Source organism: Xyrauchen texanus, chromosome 38 (assembly GCF_025860055.1).
Source record: "Xyrauchen texanus isolate HMW12.3.18 chromosome 38, RBS_HiC_50CHRs, whole genome shotgun sequence".
In the NCBI taxonomy this organism is placed as follows: Eukaryota; Metazoa; Chordata; class Actinopteri; order Cypriniformes; family Catostomidae; genus Xyrauchen; species Xyrauchen texanus.
This window is the reverse complement of record NC_068313.1, coordinates 2,344,422-2,361,427: the sequence shown is the minus strand read 5'-3', so window position 1 is coordinate 2,361,427 and position 17,006 is coordinate 2,344,422. Positions and strand designations below refer to the sequence as shown.

Genomic DNA, 17,006 nt, shown 5'->3' with positions numbered 1-17,006 from the left:
CGTACACCCATGAACTGGTGTCAGATCGGCTGTCTTTATAAGGAGACGTGCTATGAAGTTTGAGCCATCGGGAGTACAATGTTTGCCCGGTGAGCGTATGATTTTTCAACCAGCCGGAGAAAAAAATCCCATAGATTTAACATTAACAAGAAATCCGAGGGATCATATTTCCGGATCAGAATTCCATAGAGACATGGGGGTTTGCTTGTGACATTTAAGTTATTAAGTGGCCATTTAAGAATTACCTTTGTAACTCTCTAGCCCTAGCAACAATTCAGAACTGCCTAGCAACCCTATAGAAACCCCCATATAACCAGGACATCGTGGTGTTGGGCCTCATGTACTCTGGTAGGAGACAAAGGCAGGCCTACATACAGTCATAAAGCCTGATAACACAAACAGCACCAAAATCAAACAAAAGGAGTCCAAAACAGACTACAGATCCCATCAAGCCTTGCTCACTTTACACGTAGGTATGAAATTCTGAAGGATCGATCTCCACTCCTATTGGATGGAATGCATGACAGAACGCATCCCTAAACCATGATGTCATCATGTGTGTAAAACCCCAGAGATTCCTCCCAAGCTTTGCTTCCAGCGACGGTATGCGCCGCGTCTAGCTGCAGCCCTGCTGCTCCCAGGTGTAGCCTCATTGCCCAAGGAATTAACGTATGTACCTGAACTTTGGCCATACAATCTCCATCTCGCTGGACGAGCCGAGATTTCTCTGTGTTCCACCGAGCACACTAACGGATTTGAAGAAGACTGCTGATCAATCCGCATCTCACCCTTTTTGCCTGCAAAAGTGAAGGAGATTTCGCTTCCTTAAACAGAGTCAACTTCGCTGTTACCACAAAAGAGATTTGCTATGTTGTCGTCCAACCACGTTGGGTTGTTTGTGCATTTCCGTTATCGCGGGTGAAACTGGCACACTGAGTTTATCCATTAAAGAACCAACAACCGTGGCAGACTGATTACAAGCTGTAAAACGAGCTGTGTTCCACAAAGGTCTCGAGGTGCCAAATTTGTATATGCGCATGCTTTTAATATACAATTCACTGATGTGCAGTCGTGGGTGTGCGTATCTCTGCTATTTTTCAGCCATTTCAAACATGAATTCCAATCAGAATTTAAAACTATAATTGGATAGTTTTATATCTGTTGAGCACAAATAAAAGTGTATTTGGTGATTTTGTCCTTTTGGCTCTGAGGGGTGACGTCAACTCCTGTATTTCACCTCCCTTACTGGAGGTGGCGTCTCTTGAGGCAGGAGCAGCTCGCTCTTCTGGAGGAGCTAGAGGAGATACGGCGTGAGCTGGTGTGGCACTTGAGAGATGTATGCTGGAAGAAGCTGCACAGAGACCTTCTGGGCTTCAAGAGGACCGAGCGCTTCCTGCGCCCACTACAGAGGTGCACGTATGATCTGGTCCTCAAATCTGATAAGCAGTGTTCCAAGAGTGCAGATTTAGTGTAAAAGCACTGGGATTCTTCAGTATCTGTGTTTGCATGTACATTTGTATTCAAATTTTGGGATATTTCATAAAGAAAAAGTGTGGAAAACACCAAGACGCATATGACATTTCCAAAATAAGTGTACAAAAACTAGGATGGAAACACTGAATTTATTTATTAGAAATAAATTCCTAGATGTACTTCAAATAAGTCATGTGACTGAATTTGCTTTTTTGACTAACCAGCTGACCAATATCATTGCATAGCATCTCAAATGTTACTCTGCAGGATTTGGCTTGGGTATTTCAGAATGAACAGTTTGCAGTGCTAGTAAGATGCACAAACTTGAACTATGCCGAAGAGCAAGTTTATAGACTTTTTTTTTGGTTTAAGTCATGAAGAAAAACCGTCTGTGTGCATTAGACGACTCGCAAGCATCGTATGTGTTCTTGCTCTGTCGCCATGAGATGACTTTACTAAAAGGCGACAACAGAAATACACATGTGTGGTCTATTTAGTGATTCATTACACCTGTGATTATGATTGGTTTCTGTCCAAGAACTGGGAGGTAATATCTGCCGTTGAACACTGACAAGCATGACATTCATCAGAGCGTTTTGTCTGCAGGTTCTAAACCGCAAGTAAACCGTGCTTAAATGTAACATTTTAATTACTTTTTAGATTTTAGTTTTTGTTAATAATGATTTCCCTCATCTGAGTGGTTTAGTCTTGGATTTTTCCTACAATTGCAATCTACACACACACACACACACACACACACACACACACACACACACACATAAATTCAGACTTGATTCGATAAGTTTGAGTGGTTGTTAACAAAAGAGTGCAACCCTTGTGTTCAGTCAGATTTTGCCCGCTATAGGAGTGAATGGGTGAGACTACAACACAGATTTATACATTTTGGCAAATAAAAAAATTGCTCTGTGTAAGGAAGCGGCCACCCAAAGGCCCAAGGACGATATCCAATGGTGTGGCTGAAGGTCTCCTGCTTGTTCTGTCTTATCGCGCACATTACGTTTTTTCGTTCCGATTAAATTAACTATATATTTCTCGTTTTATGATCCCCGTTTATTTTATCTGACTCCAATTATAAGTTTCCAAGGATTTATTAATGTTCCAATCTTTATTATTAAATTTGGTTTAACATTTGATCATCGTATTTGACTATTTTACATTGTACTCATTGATTCGGATTCCTATGTCACTTAGAGAGCCTCGCGCTGGCCGTGTACGCGAATCTCATGATCACAAACACACCAGTGTTGGTCATTAGACAGAGGTAATTGACTAAATACTATTTAGATGGATGTTCATGCTTGCTCTTATCTAAAAGTATTTTGTTTAGTCCCCTTAGATAGTAGACACTTAATTAGAGTAACTTTTATCTGTACTCTGAGGTCATGACCGATGATAGACCAATACCTAAATTAAAAATGGCTTTATATAATCATGCCATAGTTTCCCATGTACACTTATATATTACAATAGCCTGAGGTTTAGACTTCACCCTATTTAGGTTGGTCAATCAACTTTGTGTTGTCCTAAAAGGAAATTTCATATAGAGCCTGTACACTAGAAATAATGCCAATTGGTTAGTCGGAGCTCTAAAGTCTCAGTCGATGTGCCCCATGATCCACTCAGAACTGAGCTTTAGTCCGCTACTAACCTGGTAGATTATTTGCAGAAACATGGACTGAATAAAATCAGAATAAACTCAAATGTAACTTATTTATTTACCAGGTAAAATATTACATTCGTCAATTCCTGTAAGTCAATTTCAAACCTTTTATAAAAAAATAAGAATTGCATACCTGATAGAGAAAACCACTCATAGCAATTGTGTATGATCAGAAAACCTTTTCCATTACAGGATAAGTCATAACTTAAAGTTTTTAGTAACTCTAAAGTGACCTGAGGTGTGAGAGAGGGAGCAGATGTGAGTGAGATTTGCATTTTATGGTTCTTACTCAGCAGGGTGTGTTGTCTCAGATGGAGACGACCACTTTGTCTTTTACCAGAAATGGTGCCTTTTGGATGTAGACATCCTGGTGCCTTACAATCTGAAAAAATTAAGAAGTGAAACTATAACACTGACACAATGCAGAACATGCGTGCCTGCGCGCGCGCGCACACACACACACACACACACACACAGGTTTGACTATTAGTGAGGACATCTCAGACTTCCATTGATTTCATATCAGGCTAATGATTTCCTAGCTCCACCCCTCAATCTAACATCACACAAACTTGTGCTCAACACTAGATTTGAAGATATTTGAAGGTAAAATATTTGACTGTGACTCTGGAGCAGAACAGGTGTGTGCAACTCATCAATGACCAAGAAGTACTATATGTGTGTGCTATATAGCTCAGTTCCAAAACCAATTGAGCTGATTTCCTAGACAGCATTTTTTGGCATCATAGACGTGTAGGCTATTAGAACAGGTTCTGACCAGCCAAAGAGTAAGACACATGAATTACGCCAAGCTTACTGAATGAACTGCGGTATATTGAGCTTCAGCCCCAGTTTCTCTACTTCCTGCTCTATGAGGAAGCTTTCACCTGACATCAGTCCATCACCCTTCATGAGGTGGCCACGCTCAAGCAGAGACTGCAGCAATGAAATCAAGTGCATAAAGACTTCCTTGTCTGAAATGGAAACTGAGAATAAACTAGAAACTTAAAGAACTGAACATTGTGGGTTAACGACTATTAAGGATTTCAGTGTGTCCGTGGACTGGTTTGGATTTTGTAATGGGGAAGAACTCGGAGGCTCGATTTCTAGTTTTGCGCAATCCAGAACTGCAAACGTTGTGGGAAATTTTGATTTGAAAATTGGAGGCATGAGTTCTGAAATGACGTCCTTGTGTGGCCATGTTGGTAGTTCTTCGAGTGCAGAAGATATACAAGCGATCCAAGAAGCGAACAACGCTCTCCACACTGACCTGCAATCTGTAGGCCAGCTCTTTAAAATCAAAATTGTGTCTTGAGTTTCTTGAGGATGAGCAGGAGTTGTTGACGCAGAGGCGTGTCTGCAATCTGCGAATCGGAGTGATTGTACGTTAAAGGGATGTTTTCTCGAGGGACAACATTTGCGTCGTCGTTTGGGACAAACACCCTACATAAACTATTGAACTGCTGGTAGGTGAAACCGGTGCAGTAAAATAAGTAATTGGGGACACCTCTGTCACCTCTGTAATCGTCTTCCACATTGGTGACTGAAGAGTCTTCACTAATCTTTTCAATGAGTCCACCACAGGACAAGATCATCTTGCTCACAATCAACATCCTCTTCATGTTCTGTAAACATTAAACAGTGTAAATCAATACATATGGCATATTTGATGCTGTGCTATTCAATGTCATGTAGCGCATGAGTCATATGAGCTAATATTATAATGCTTGACAGCCCATGATCACTATATGCTTTGGTTGTGTGGACGTTTTCATCAAAACATCTTATTCAAAAGTTCAAACTTCAAAGAATTCAGCTCTTGACAATAGACCAAACTCTGAAAGAGAAAGAGGTGACCGAACATTGTGTGTGATCGCAGCAGCATTATGGCAAGCCAGATTAACATTTAATCAAATGGATGAAATACATTTTAGATATCCATAATTCAATTTCACTAGTTAAAATGCTCATTTTTGATGTCAGTAATTACATTTACACTAGTAAATGATTCTTGAGATAAGGGGCAAAACATGTCCTACATACAAAAGTCCTCTATGAACAAAATCAAGAAATGTATTATAAAAATCATCATCCCTCTCTGTCCTCTTAAGGGGCTCTGTATGTGTCAAACCTGTATATTGCAATATTGCATTTCAATCAACCACTCACTTTTATAGAAAATAAAGATACAATAAAATAAAATGGTGACCGACAATGTCAGTCCATGGAAGCGCAACGTAGGTGTTACGATCCCTTGTTGTTTGCCCTGTGTTCTCTGTCTCACTAGTCATGTTTATTTCACGTTTCCTTGATGTCTGCTCCGTGTTTTCCGTTTCACCCGTCACCGATCCCGTTCCATGTCACGTTTTCCCTGTTGTCCGCCCTGAGTCTCACTGTCCGTGTGTGAAACTGCACTTCCCACAATTCCCGGATCACACTCCCAGCCCTGATCACTGTGTTATTGTCCGCACCTGTCTGTTATTTTGTCATTACCTTGTCTGTTTATTTAAACCCCACTTTCTCCCCTTCCCTTTGTCGTTCGTTGACGTTTCATGTTCATGTCGCCTACTCTTCCCTATGCATGTTTATGTTTCTATGTTTGCTCCGTGCCCGTTCTTCCGTGTTTCCCTAGTTCCGTGGTGTTCATGTTTTGGTTTCGGTTTTGTACCCCCATGGATGTTTTCATTTGTGCCTATCTGTTTATGTTTAATTTTGTTCAATAAAACCGCGCTTGGATCCGCACCTCTCGTCTGTCTTGTCCTGCTTCCACACCAGTCATAACAGAACGAATGAACCAACACAATGGATCCAGCGGTCCAACAGGCCAACTACCAGCTGCTTTGCCTGAAGCAAGGGGACCGGCCGGTTGAAGACCACATCCAGGACTTCCTTGACCTGGCGCACGTCTCGGACTTCCCTCACCCTCAGCCCTCGGCTCCGCCTTCAGAGCCTTCTACGCCCTCGCATCCTTCGGCTCCGCCTCCTGAACCTCCCTCGGTTCCACCTCCAGAGCCTCCCTCGACTCCGCCTCCAGTGGCTCCCTCAGCTCCGCCTTCTGAGCCTTCTACGCCATCGCCTCTCTCGAAGTCCTCCTTGGCTCCGCCTACCACGGCTCCATCTCTTGAGCCACCTTCGTCCCCGTATCCAGAGCCCACCACGGTTCCGCCTCCTGACCCACCCAAGGCCTTACCACCTGAGTCTGCCGCGGCTCTGCCTGCCTCTGCTCTGCCCTCAGAGTCCGCCACGGCTCCGCCTGCCTCTGCTCCGCCCACAGTGTACCCCACGGCTCTGCCTGCCTCTGCTCCGCCCCCAGGGTCTTCTGCGGCCCTGCCTACGCCTCCTTCGGCGTCGCCATCCAAGTCTTCGACTGCTCCACCTCAGAAGTCCTCCTTGGCTCCGCCTCACGCGGCTCCGCCAGCTCCCCCAGTGGCCACTCCTCCTCCCAGGCCACCTAAACCGGCCCCTGTCCTGTGGCCACCTCCCAGGTCCCCTGAACCGGCCCTTGCCTTGTGGCCAGCTCCCGGGCCACCCAAACCTGTCCCTGCCCGGTTGATGCCTCCCAGGCCACCTGACCCGGTCTCCGTCTCACATCCCCATAGACTGCCCGCCTGTCCTCTCGACCTCCCTGGTCTACCTGTCTGCCCCTTATGCCTCCGTGGACTGCCTAATTGCCCCTGGTGCCTCCATGGACTGCCTAATTGCCCCTTGTGCCTCCTTGGACTGTCTCTGTGTCCCTTGTGCCCCCTTTTGTCTGTCGGTTCTCCCCCTGTTCTAGCCCTTCTCTCTGTGAACATTTTTGTTGTTGTTTTGTCATTTTGTTATTATTTCGTTCTTTAGGACCGTCTGGAATCCGGTCCTTTTGAGGGGGGGCTAATATTACGATCTCTTGTTGTCTGCCCTGTGTTCTCTGTCTCACTAGTCACGTTTATGTCACGTTTCCTTGTTGTCTGCTCCGTGTTTTCCGTTTCACCCGTCACCGATCCCGTTCCATGTCACGTTTTCCCTGTTGTCCGCCCTGAGTCTCACTGTCTGTGTGTGAAACTGCACTTCCCACAATTCCCGGATCACACTCCCAGCCCTGATCACTGTGTTATTGTCCGCACCTGTCTGTTATTTTGTCATTACCATGTCTGTTTATTTAAACCCTGCTTTCTCCCCTTTCCTTTGTCATTCGTTGACGTTTCATGTTCATGTCGCCTACTCTTCCCTATGCATGTTTATGTTTCTATGTTTGCTCCGAGCCCATTCTTCCGTGTTTCCCTAGTTCCGTGGTGTTCGTGTTTTGGTTTCGGTTTTGTCCCCCCGTGGATGTTTTCATTTGTGCCTATCTGTTTATGTTTAATTTTGTTCAATAAAACCGTGTTTGGATCCGCACCCCTCGTCTGTCTTGTCCTGCTTCCACACCAGTAGTAACAGTAGGTCTAGCGGGAAGATTAGCAGCTGTACATCATCACATCATTAGCTGGGTAATTCCTAGCCAATCGCATGTAAGCCATTGCTTTATAAGTCTACTCACAATCTATCACATTGCTGTTTCAGTGTGCTAACACGGCAACCTCCACCACCCCACCACCACCAGTTGAAGCCTGTCCCATATGGGGGTAGGCTACTCCCCCTGCCTCCTCTCTCCGGCAGGACATGATGGTTCCGGGTACAACTCCCTCGGACCACCGGACTGGGCCTATGCCTAAGAGAGAGACATTACTTTCTGTTCTACATCTATCAAATAAATGGCATCTTAAACTTCTCTCAAGCCTGCGTCTTCCAGATAGAACTAATATTCTGCCTTATATCTCCTTTTGTGTTTCAAACAATTAACATGTCTCATCGTTTTAATTTGATTGATGAGCTAACTTAAAATCTGTCAAATTGAAACTACCTTTAAATTGCCTGTAATTAGTTATTATACATACATTTGTGAATGCAGTTCATTATTAAGATTTATATATTGTAGAAAAAGTTTACTCCAAAGAATTCTTAATTTGTAAATGTATATCCTGTAGAAATTAAACAATGAGTATCTGAATGTGCAGTGTGTTTAATAAATAGTAAATATGGCTTATTTACTCATTTTTAAGTATTTGGGATTTTAAAAACAAAAGTAGAAAATACGTGAACTGAAATCAACATTGTTTCGACGTCAGGTCAGGTTTATGTTAGTTTTCATTTGGCATGAACGACGTAGATTCAACGTGACTTCGATGAGCAAAAAGATGCTGAATCAATGTCGTTTCGATGCCAAGAGAGAGAGAGAGAGAGAGAGAGAGACATCAATTCTACATTAATTCTGTGTCGGTTTGTCATCAGTGGTTTCTTTCCACATGAACAAATCTACAGGTTAAAATGATATTGTAAAGCTTTTATATTTTAGATAAATATTTAGATTGTTATGCTTATAAAATGAACAAGCATGTATGTTCTTATTGTTAATATAAATTAAATTACACATTATATTGAGTTATTTCTTCTTTGTGGCAGTAGCGATGTTGCTTGTTGCAATATGTGTAATGTGCAAATTCTTCATATTTTTCATGATGATCTCTTGATCTTCAGTGGACATAAATCATGCTGTAAAGTAAATCATGTCGACTCTTTTCAAGCTTCACCCATTGTCTGTTCATTACAAAAGTCAGTCAGTCATGTGCACGAGCTACAGGGTTAATCATCAGAATCAAAGAGGTCACAGAGAACAAGACATGTTGACATGTCTCCAGGGATCATTTTAGATTTGTGAATATAGTTCATGTGACAATCATGTCAATTTGTTTGCACGTATCCATTTATCACATTGTTTAGTTCTCAGACTTAACTCTTAATTAAATGATAAAATAATAATGCATTGTTACAATAGCAAAATAATTTGAATAATCAGAAAACACTTTCTATTAATTTTGTTGTTGATGTTAAAGGCTGTGCGTCCAATCAAACAGTTTTTAACACAAATTCATCCTCAAAAACCATCAACAAAACTACGCAAGTTAAAGAAAATAAAGATATATAACATGATGAACTTTTTTGTCGAGTTTAAACTTTTAAGGAGTTTATTTCTCTTTTGTACAATAAATACTTTTATTACTGTGTGGTATAAACTTGATATCATGAAGCGAAACTAGTTGAAAACTCCTTTTCTAATTTGTTACATCACACAGTTTCACTGATGATCCCCATTTAATATAAAACGCAGGATATAGAGGTTGAGTGAATGTGGTGTGGACTCTGTGGATGAGGGTCAGTGTGTCAGAGACGTTGTAGAAGGACAGAGTTCCTGCACTGTGATCCACATACACTCCTATTCTACAACATCTGGAGGAGTCACCGAGATCAGTCTGTATGTTATTGTGATAGAATGAGTAACAGGAGGGAGAACAGGACAAACTCCAGGACTGATCATTACGTCCAAACATACACTCAAGACCCCGTCCCTTCCTGCTGATGCTCTTATATGACACTGATATAAACACAACACCACTCCACTCGATCTCCCAGTAACAGCGTCCACACACACTCTCTCTACACAACACCTGAAGATAATCAAATCTATCTGGATGATCAGGATAACGCTGGAGTGTTTCAGTGTATTTAATCACTCTGTTCTCTTCAGACAGACGGAGGTTTTTATTCACTGTGTTTAGATCCACTGTGAACTGATGGAAATCTGATGAGATAAAAACACACGACATTTCATTTCATTGAGTCAATCTTGTCAGTGTGTGCATGTATATACAGTACTGTATGTTTCTGTGTGTGTTTGTTTCATTGGGTGAAGGTGAGCAACAATGTTTAATGACATACTTATAATATACACTCACCTAAAGGATTATTAGGAACACCATACTAATACTGTGTTTGACCCCCTTTCGCCTTCAGAACTGCCTTAATTCTACGTGGCATTGATTCAACAAGGTGCTGAAAGCATTCTTTAGAAATGTTGGCCCATATTGATAGGATAGCATCTTGCAGTTGATGGAGATTTGTGGGATGCACATCCAGGGCACGAAGCTCCCGTTCCACCACATCCCAAAGATGCTCTATTGGGTTGAGATCTGGTGACTGTGGGGGCCATTTTAGTACAGTGAACTCATTGTCATGTTCAAGAAACCAATTTGAAATGATTCGAGCTTTGTGACATGGTGCATTATCCTCCTGGAAGTAGCCATCAGAGGATGGTACATGGTGGCCATAAAGGGATGGACATGGTCAGAAACAATGCTCAGGTAGGCCGTGGCATTTAAACGATGCCCAATTGGCACTAAGGGGCCTAAAGTGTGCCAAGAAAACATCCCCCACACCATTACACCACCACCACCAGCCTGCACAGTGGTAACAAGGCATGATGGATCCATGTTCTCATTCTGTTTACAACAAATTCTGACTCTACCATCTCTACCATCAGTCTATGGGGATGCTTTGCTGCATACCTCGGTTGTAACGAGTGGTTATTTCAGGCAAAGTTGCTCTTCTATCAGCTTGAATCAGTCGGCCCATTCTCCTCTGACCTCTAGCATCAACAAGGCATTTTCGCCCACAGGACTGCCGCATACTGGATGTTTTTCCCTTTTCACACCATTCTTTGTAAACCCTAGAAATAGTTTTGCGTGAAAATCCCAGTAACTGAGCAGATTGTGAAATACTCAGATCGGCCCGTCTGGCACCAACAACCATGCCACGCTCAAAATTGCTTAAATCACATTTCTTTCCCATTCTGACATTCAGTTTGGAGTTCAGGAGATTGTCTTGACCAGGACCACACCCCTAAATGCATTGACGCAACTGCCATGTGATTGGTTGATTAGATAATTGCATTAATGAGAAATTGAACAGGTGTTCCTAATAATCCTTTAGGTGAGTGTATATTAGCATCTGTAACTAAGAATATATATTTGTATTCTCAATACTCATATCTGTAATAAATAACATTGTTATCGTGTGTTATTGGATACATGTCAATAATGTATAAATATTAAATATTTACTTTTCTTATATTTATTGTACATTTGAACTTATTTTGTAGCAATTCTATGAAGTTTAATAATAACTCAAATGTAATTTATAATTCTGAGACTGAAGAATGAAACTCAGTTTTTTTCTGCTGTTTTAAAGCTGAACAGATTTTTAAGACCAAACCTTCTCAAATCTGCTCTCATGTCTGTTAATCTTGTGTTATTTCACATTGATATGCATATATATTTCATCTTACAGTAGCATGTGTTGTTTGATTCTTTATAGTGACTTACATCGTACAAGGTCATTCCTGGTCTTGGGTTCATCAGTGATAATTTCAATGCATGTTACTATGGTAATAAACAGACACAGTTACTGTCATTTTCACATTGTATGTACATTTATTATGTTTGATTTCGATGAATATCTGATACTTTACCTCTGTCAGATATCTTGTCAATGTGTTCTGTGCAGAAATCCTCCAGTTGTTGTTTCAGTTGAGAGACAGATTTGATCACCTCATCAAAAGACAGGAGAGAACTGACAGTGATGTTGGGTAAGACTGAAGATCCAGGAGGTGTAGAGAAAGACTGAAAACTCTACAGAAAAACAACATGATAATACAGAGACAAAAACCTTCATCACCTCCACTACAGTCACATTTATACTGTGATGATTCAATGAAAATGATCAAACACTTTGACTGTATCTGTTCTGTATGTGCTATTATTCTATGATGTTCTTGATGTTCTCAGTGTGATGAATATTAATGATGAGATGTGTTACCTGCAGGAACTGGATGTGATCATGTGTATGTGAAAGCTGCTCCAGCTCAGTGTCTCTCCTCCTCAGATCAGTAATCTCCTGCTCCAGTCGCTCCAAGAGTCCTTCAGCTCGACTCACTGCAGCCTTTTCCTGATCTCTGATCAGCTGTATCATCTCAGAGCGTCTTCTCTCAATGGAGCTCATCAGTTCAGTAAAGATCCTCTCACTGTCCTCCACTGCTGTCTGTGCTGAGCGCTGTTACACACACATTACAATCAGCTCTTACTGACACCTCACACAGTCTGTGAGTCTCAAACTTCTCTTTTCCTCTTCTCAAAACTCACCTTGTGAGACTCCACAGCTCTTCTCACCTCCTCCATCTTTTTCTCGCTCTCCTGGATTCTCTGTTGGGATTTTTTCTGTGTTTCCTCCAAGCGACTCTGTTGATCAAACAAACTGCATTAAAATCTCAGATCTATACTGTATGATACAAAATCATTATTGTTATATTTCAGTTTTCACAAAACATGATTTCAAACAGGAACTAAAAAACGATCCTTTTTTATTTCATTTTGGTTCGTTCTGAGAAAATAGTTTTTTTTGTTCTGGTTCAGAAGATCAGCTGCCTCCTTTCCAAAAGGTTACTGATTAGAAGAAAATAAAAGATTGGTTTATAAGGTTCTTTTCTCACAGCACTCTGTGCTGAGGGATGGATGAAATGCCAATTGTAATATTGCCAGATCACGCAAGAGAAACAAGAAACCTGGTCTGGATAAACAAGCCCAAAATAAGACACTTTCACTCACCTCACCAAATTAAAACACTTACCTCACCAAAATAAGACACTTACCTAACCAAACCTCACCAAAATAAGACACTTACCTAACCAAAGACAATTACCTCACCAAAATAAAACACTTACCTCACCAAAATAAGACACTTACCTCACCAAAATAAAACACTCACCTCACCAAAGTAAGACACTCACCTCACCAAAATAAAACACTCACCTCACCAAAATAAGACACTCACCTCACCAAAATAAAACACTCACTTCACCAAAGTAAAACACTTACCTCACCAAAATAAGACACTCACCTCACTAAAATAAAACACTTACCTCACCAAAATAAAACACTTACCTCACCAAAGTAAGACACTTACCTCACCAAAATAAGACACTTACCTCACCAAAGTAAGACACTTACCTAACCAAAATAAGACACTTACCTCACCAAAATAAAACACTTACCTCACCAAAGTAAGACACTTACCTAACCAAAATAAGACACTTACCTAACCAAAATAAGACACTTACCTCACCAAAGTAAGACACTTACCTAACCAAAATAAGACACTTACCTCACCAAAGTAAGACACTTACCTCACCAAATTAAAACACTTACCTCACCAAAATAAAACACTTACCTCACCAAAATAAAACACTTACCTCAGCAAAGACAATTTCCTCACAAAAAAAAACACTTACCTCACCAAAATAAGAGACTTACCTCACCAAAATAAAACACTTACCTCACCAAAATAAAACATTACCTCACCAAAATAAAACACTTACCTCACCAAAATAAAACACTTACCTCACCAAAATAAAACACTTACCTCACCAAAATAAAACACTTACCTCACCAAATTAAAACACTTACCTCACCAAAATAAAACACTTACCTCACCAAAATAAGACACTTACCTCACCAAATTAAAACACTTACCTCACCAAAATAAAACACTTACCTCACCAAAATAAGACACTTACCTCACCAAATTAAAACACTTACCTCACCAAAATAAAACACTTACCTCACCAAAATAAGACACTTACCTCACCAAATTAAAACACTTACCTCACCAAAATAAGACACTTACCTCACCAAAATAAGTGATAATAAGCCATAAAATGTTTTCAGATGTGGTGAATTTATTATGAAGATAAATCAGTTGCAAAACTTGATTTTAAGCTTCTTGAGCTTGTAGATTTTAATTTTAGAACTTGTACAATAAATATTTATATTCTTAAGTTGAAATTTACATTAACAGAAATGATGTGAAAACTTGTAAAATAAAAATCTGAAGTTGAATGTTAAAATCTGCACTCAGAAATAATCAAAAACCTGTTTTGAATTCAACCACATATCAGCACTTAAAACCTCTCAAATCTGCCACTGCAACTTCAAATCTTCCGGCCTTGACTTTTGCAACTACTTTTGTGATAATCCTGCAGCAAAACTCAAGATGTGAGAGAACAGACTACCAGTGCTGGGTGGGGGCGGGGCCAATGAAGTCATGACCAATCACAAGAGCTGGAACACCTGATGCTGCACCAATCAAAACTGATCATCTTAAAACATGATGATGTCACACAACTGTGCCATAGAGGTCTGCACTGGCTTTAAAATGAAACCCGAACCTGAACTTATTACAGAGAGGAGGTGCACACTCTGACACGCTGGTGTCAGGAGCACAACCTCTCCCTCAACGTCAGTAAAACCAAGGAGCTTGTAGTGGACTTCAGGAGGAAAGACGGAGAACACAGCCCCATCACAATCAATGGAGCACCGGAGGAGAGAGTCAGCAGCTTCAAGTTCCTCGGTGTCCACATTACTGAGGAACTCACATGGTCCGTCCACACTGAGGCCGTTGTGAAGAAGGCTCACCAGCGCCTCTTCTTCCTGAGACGGCTGAGGAAGTTTGGAATGAACCACCACATCCTCACACGGTTCTACACCAGCACTGTAGAGAGCATCCTGACTGGCTGCAACACCGCCTGGTACGGCAATAGCACCGCCCACAATTGCAAAGCCCTGCAAAGGGTGGTGCGAACTGCCAGACACATCATCGGCGGTGAGCTTCCCTCCCTCCAGGACATATATACCAGGCAGTGTGTGAAAAAAGCTTGGACGATCATCAAAGAATCCAGCCACCCGAGTCATGGTCTGCTCTCACTGCTACCATCAGACAGGCGGTATCGCAGCATCAGGACCCGCACCAGCCGACTACATGACAACTTCTTCCCCCAAGCAGTCAGACTGTTGAACACTTGATCTATCAGGATCAATAATTAGCACTGCACTTTGTTTGTCATTCATCTGCATTGGACTTGCACAACAACTTCAGCCTCGTCATAAGCAAAGACTGCGCTGTGATGTGTGCATTTGTGAGCTGGTTTTGTATTAATGTTGTCCGTTAGATCATCATTCAGTTCTTCAGTCAGTGGAAAAGCAGACCGATCCAGTTACCCATCCAACCGGCTCTAGTGTGAGCAGTACAGTGGAAAAGGATGTGTGTGTGTGTGTGTGTGTGTGTGTGTGTGTTGCATTTCCTGAGGCTGCAATGTGAACTAAAAGACTTTTTGCTATTCGATATGTCTTGCCCCCACTTCCTGTTTCAGCAGGAAATACATCAGAACACCCGACAGAACTGCAGTCGTCAAGAAACTTCACTGCGAGTTTATTGCTGTGCATTTATTACATTAAATTAGTCAGGGGTATTCATTTAACAGTTTTTAAGATCTGGCCATAAACATGTTCATAATCATGTTCACATTCAGATGAGCAACAGACTACAGAAGTGAACTTCGGCCTTTAGATTGTGCAAATGAGCTGACATAATGTCCGTAACATCCACTGTGATAACATACTGTATTTATTTTTTGAAATCTAAAGGTTTTACTGCACTCCTCAGCTAAGACATTTGCATGAAAACATTTGATGGAATAAGACACGATTAGATTTGTTCACTTTAACGGTGCATTTTCTTGTTTTGGAAGGCAGTGTAACTGAACTATGGCCAGAAAAGCATTAAACACATGAGCTCTGGTCAGCAGCTGTGAGAGTGCTTTGATTATTAGACCGCGATGCGATTTTATCAAAATTAGTTGGAGGTCCAGATAAAAATGATTGGCTAACCGGCGAAATGAAAATGAAATTTTGAGCATTTAAGAATAACTTTATGTAAATATGAGCAACAACTACCAATAAAGTGCAGGCAGTGGAGCTCATGTTATCTGTCAATAATGTGGGGCATCCTGCAGTTGGAACCAGGGGGTCAGGAATTGTGGGTTAGCAGGACCCTGTTAACACCTGCTAGTAGATGCTAGAACTACACCCTATACAATTCATACCTGCTTCTTAGTCCTCTCGGCAGAAGCTGAGACGGTGTCGTGATTTTTGTGATCATCCATCGTGCACAACATGCAGATACAGTTCTGATCAGTATGACAGAAAACCTCCAGAAGCTTACTGTGTTGACGGCAGATCATCTCCTGGAATCGTCCTGTAGCGTCCATCAGATTGTGTCTCTTACCTTGGAAGAGATTCTCATGTTGTTCAAGGTGATTCTGACAGTAAGAGTTCAGACACTCCAGACAGGACTTGACAGCTTTGTGTTTTCTTCCAGTACAGACGTCACACTCCACATCTCCAGCTCCAGCGTAACAGTGAGCAGGAACAGCAGTTTGGAGTTTCATCGTCTTCAGTTTCTCCACCATTTCAACTAGCATGGTACTTTTAAATAACACAGGTCTTGTAGTGAATGTGTGTCTGCACTGAGGACAGCTGTAGACTCCCTTCACATCATCCTGATTCCAGCAGTCTGTAATACAGCTCATACAGTAACTGTGTCCACAGGGAATGGTCACTGGATCCTTCAGTAGATCCAGACAGATAGAACAGCAGAACTGCTCATGAGCCACTGGAATATATTCTGCCATTTTACTGCATGTACTCTGAGATAGAGAGACACGTACAACAGCTCGACAGCACTTTAGTTTCTGTTTCCCTGAAATGATCAGTTGACACAGTTTCCTGGTTCAATGTTTGAGGGGCGTGTGCAAAACAAGTTTGTGTCTTTACAGATAATGTTCACTAGGTGTCAGACTCACGCTGGATCTTACTGCCATTTCTGTTTGTAATCAGTTCTCATGTCCATCTGTAGTTTTTCACTAAATCAACAGATGTAGTTCAGGTTTAAGAGCATATTAGTTCTGATGCTGTAAAGCTTCATGGATTCAGTTTGCTCTAAACCTATTCATTTCAATTTAACTGTAAAAATCACAGAATCCCTTAAGATAGTTCAGTTTGTCAAGAACTCTCGGACCTTCAGTTTATCAGACTGTGATCACAGTGTCCTA

General features: G+C 41.4%; 1 protein-coding gene across 1 annotated transcript; it reads right to left on the bottom strand.

Annotated features, from left to right (window-relative positions):
- Positions 1–8,761: 8,761 nt before the first annotated feature.
- Positions 8,762–16,643, bottom strand: LOC127632046 (tripartite motif-containing protein 16-like). Its single transcript, XM_052110513.1, has 6 exons — positions 15,999–16,643; positions 12,205–12,300; positions 11,882–12,115; positions 11,535–11,694; positions 11,389–11,445; positions 8,762–9,809 (listed from the first exon to the last, which is right to left on the bottom strand). Exons 1-6 carry the CDS (start codon positions 16,584–16,586, stop codon positions 9,283–9,285), a joined length of 1,662 nt encoding a protein of 553 aa, XP_051966473.1. The 5' UTR covers positions 16,587–16,643; the 3' UTR covers positions 8,762–9,282.
- Positions 16,644–17,006: the final 363 nt, after the last annotated feature.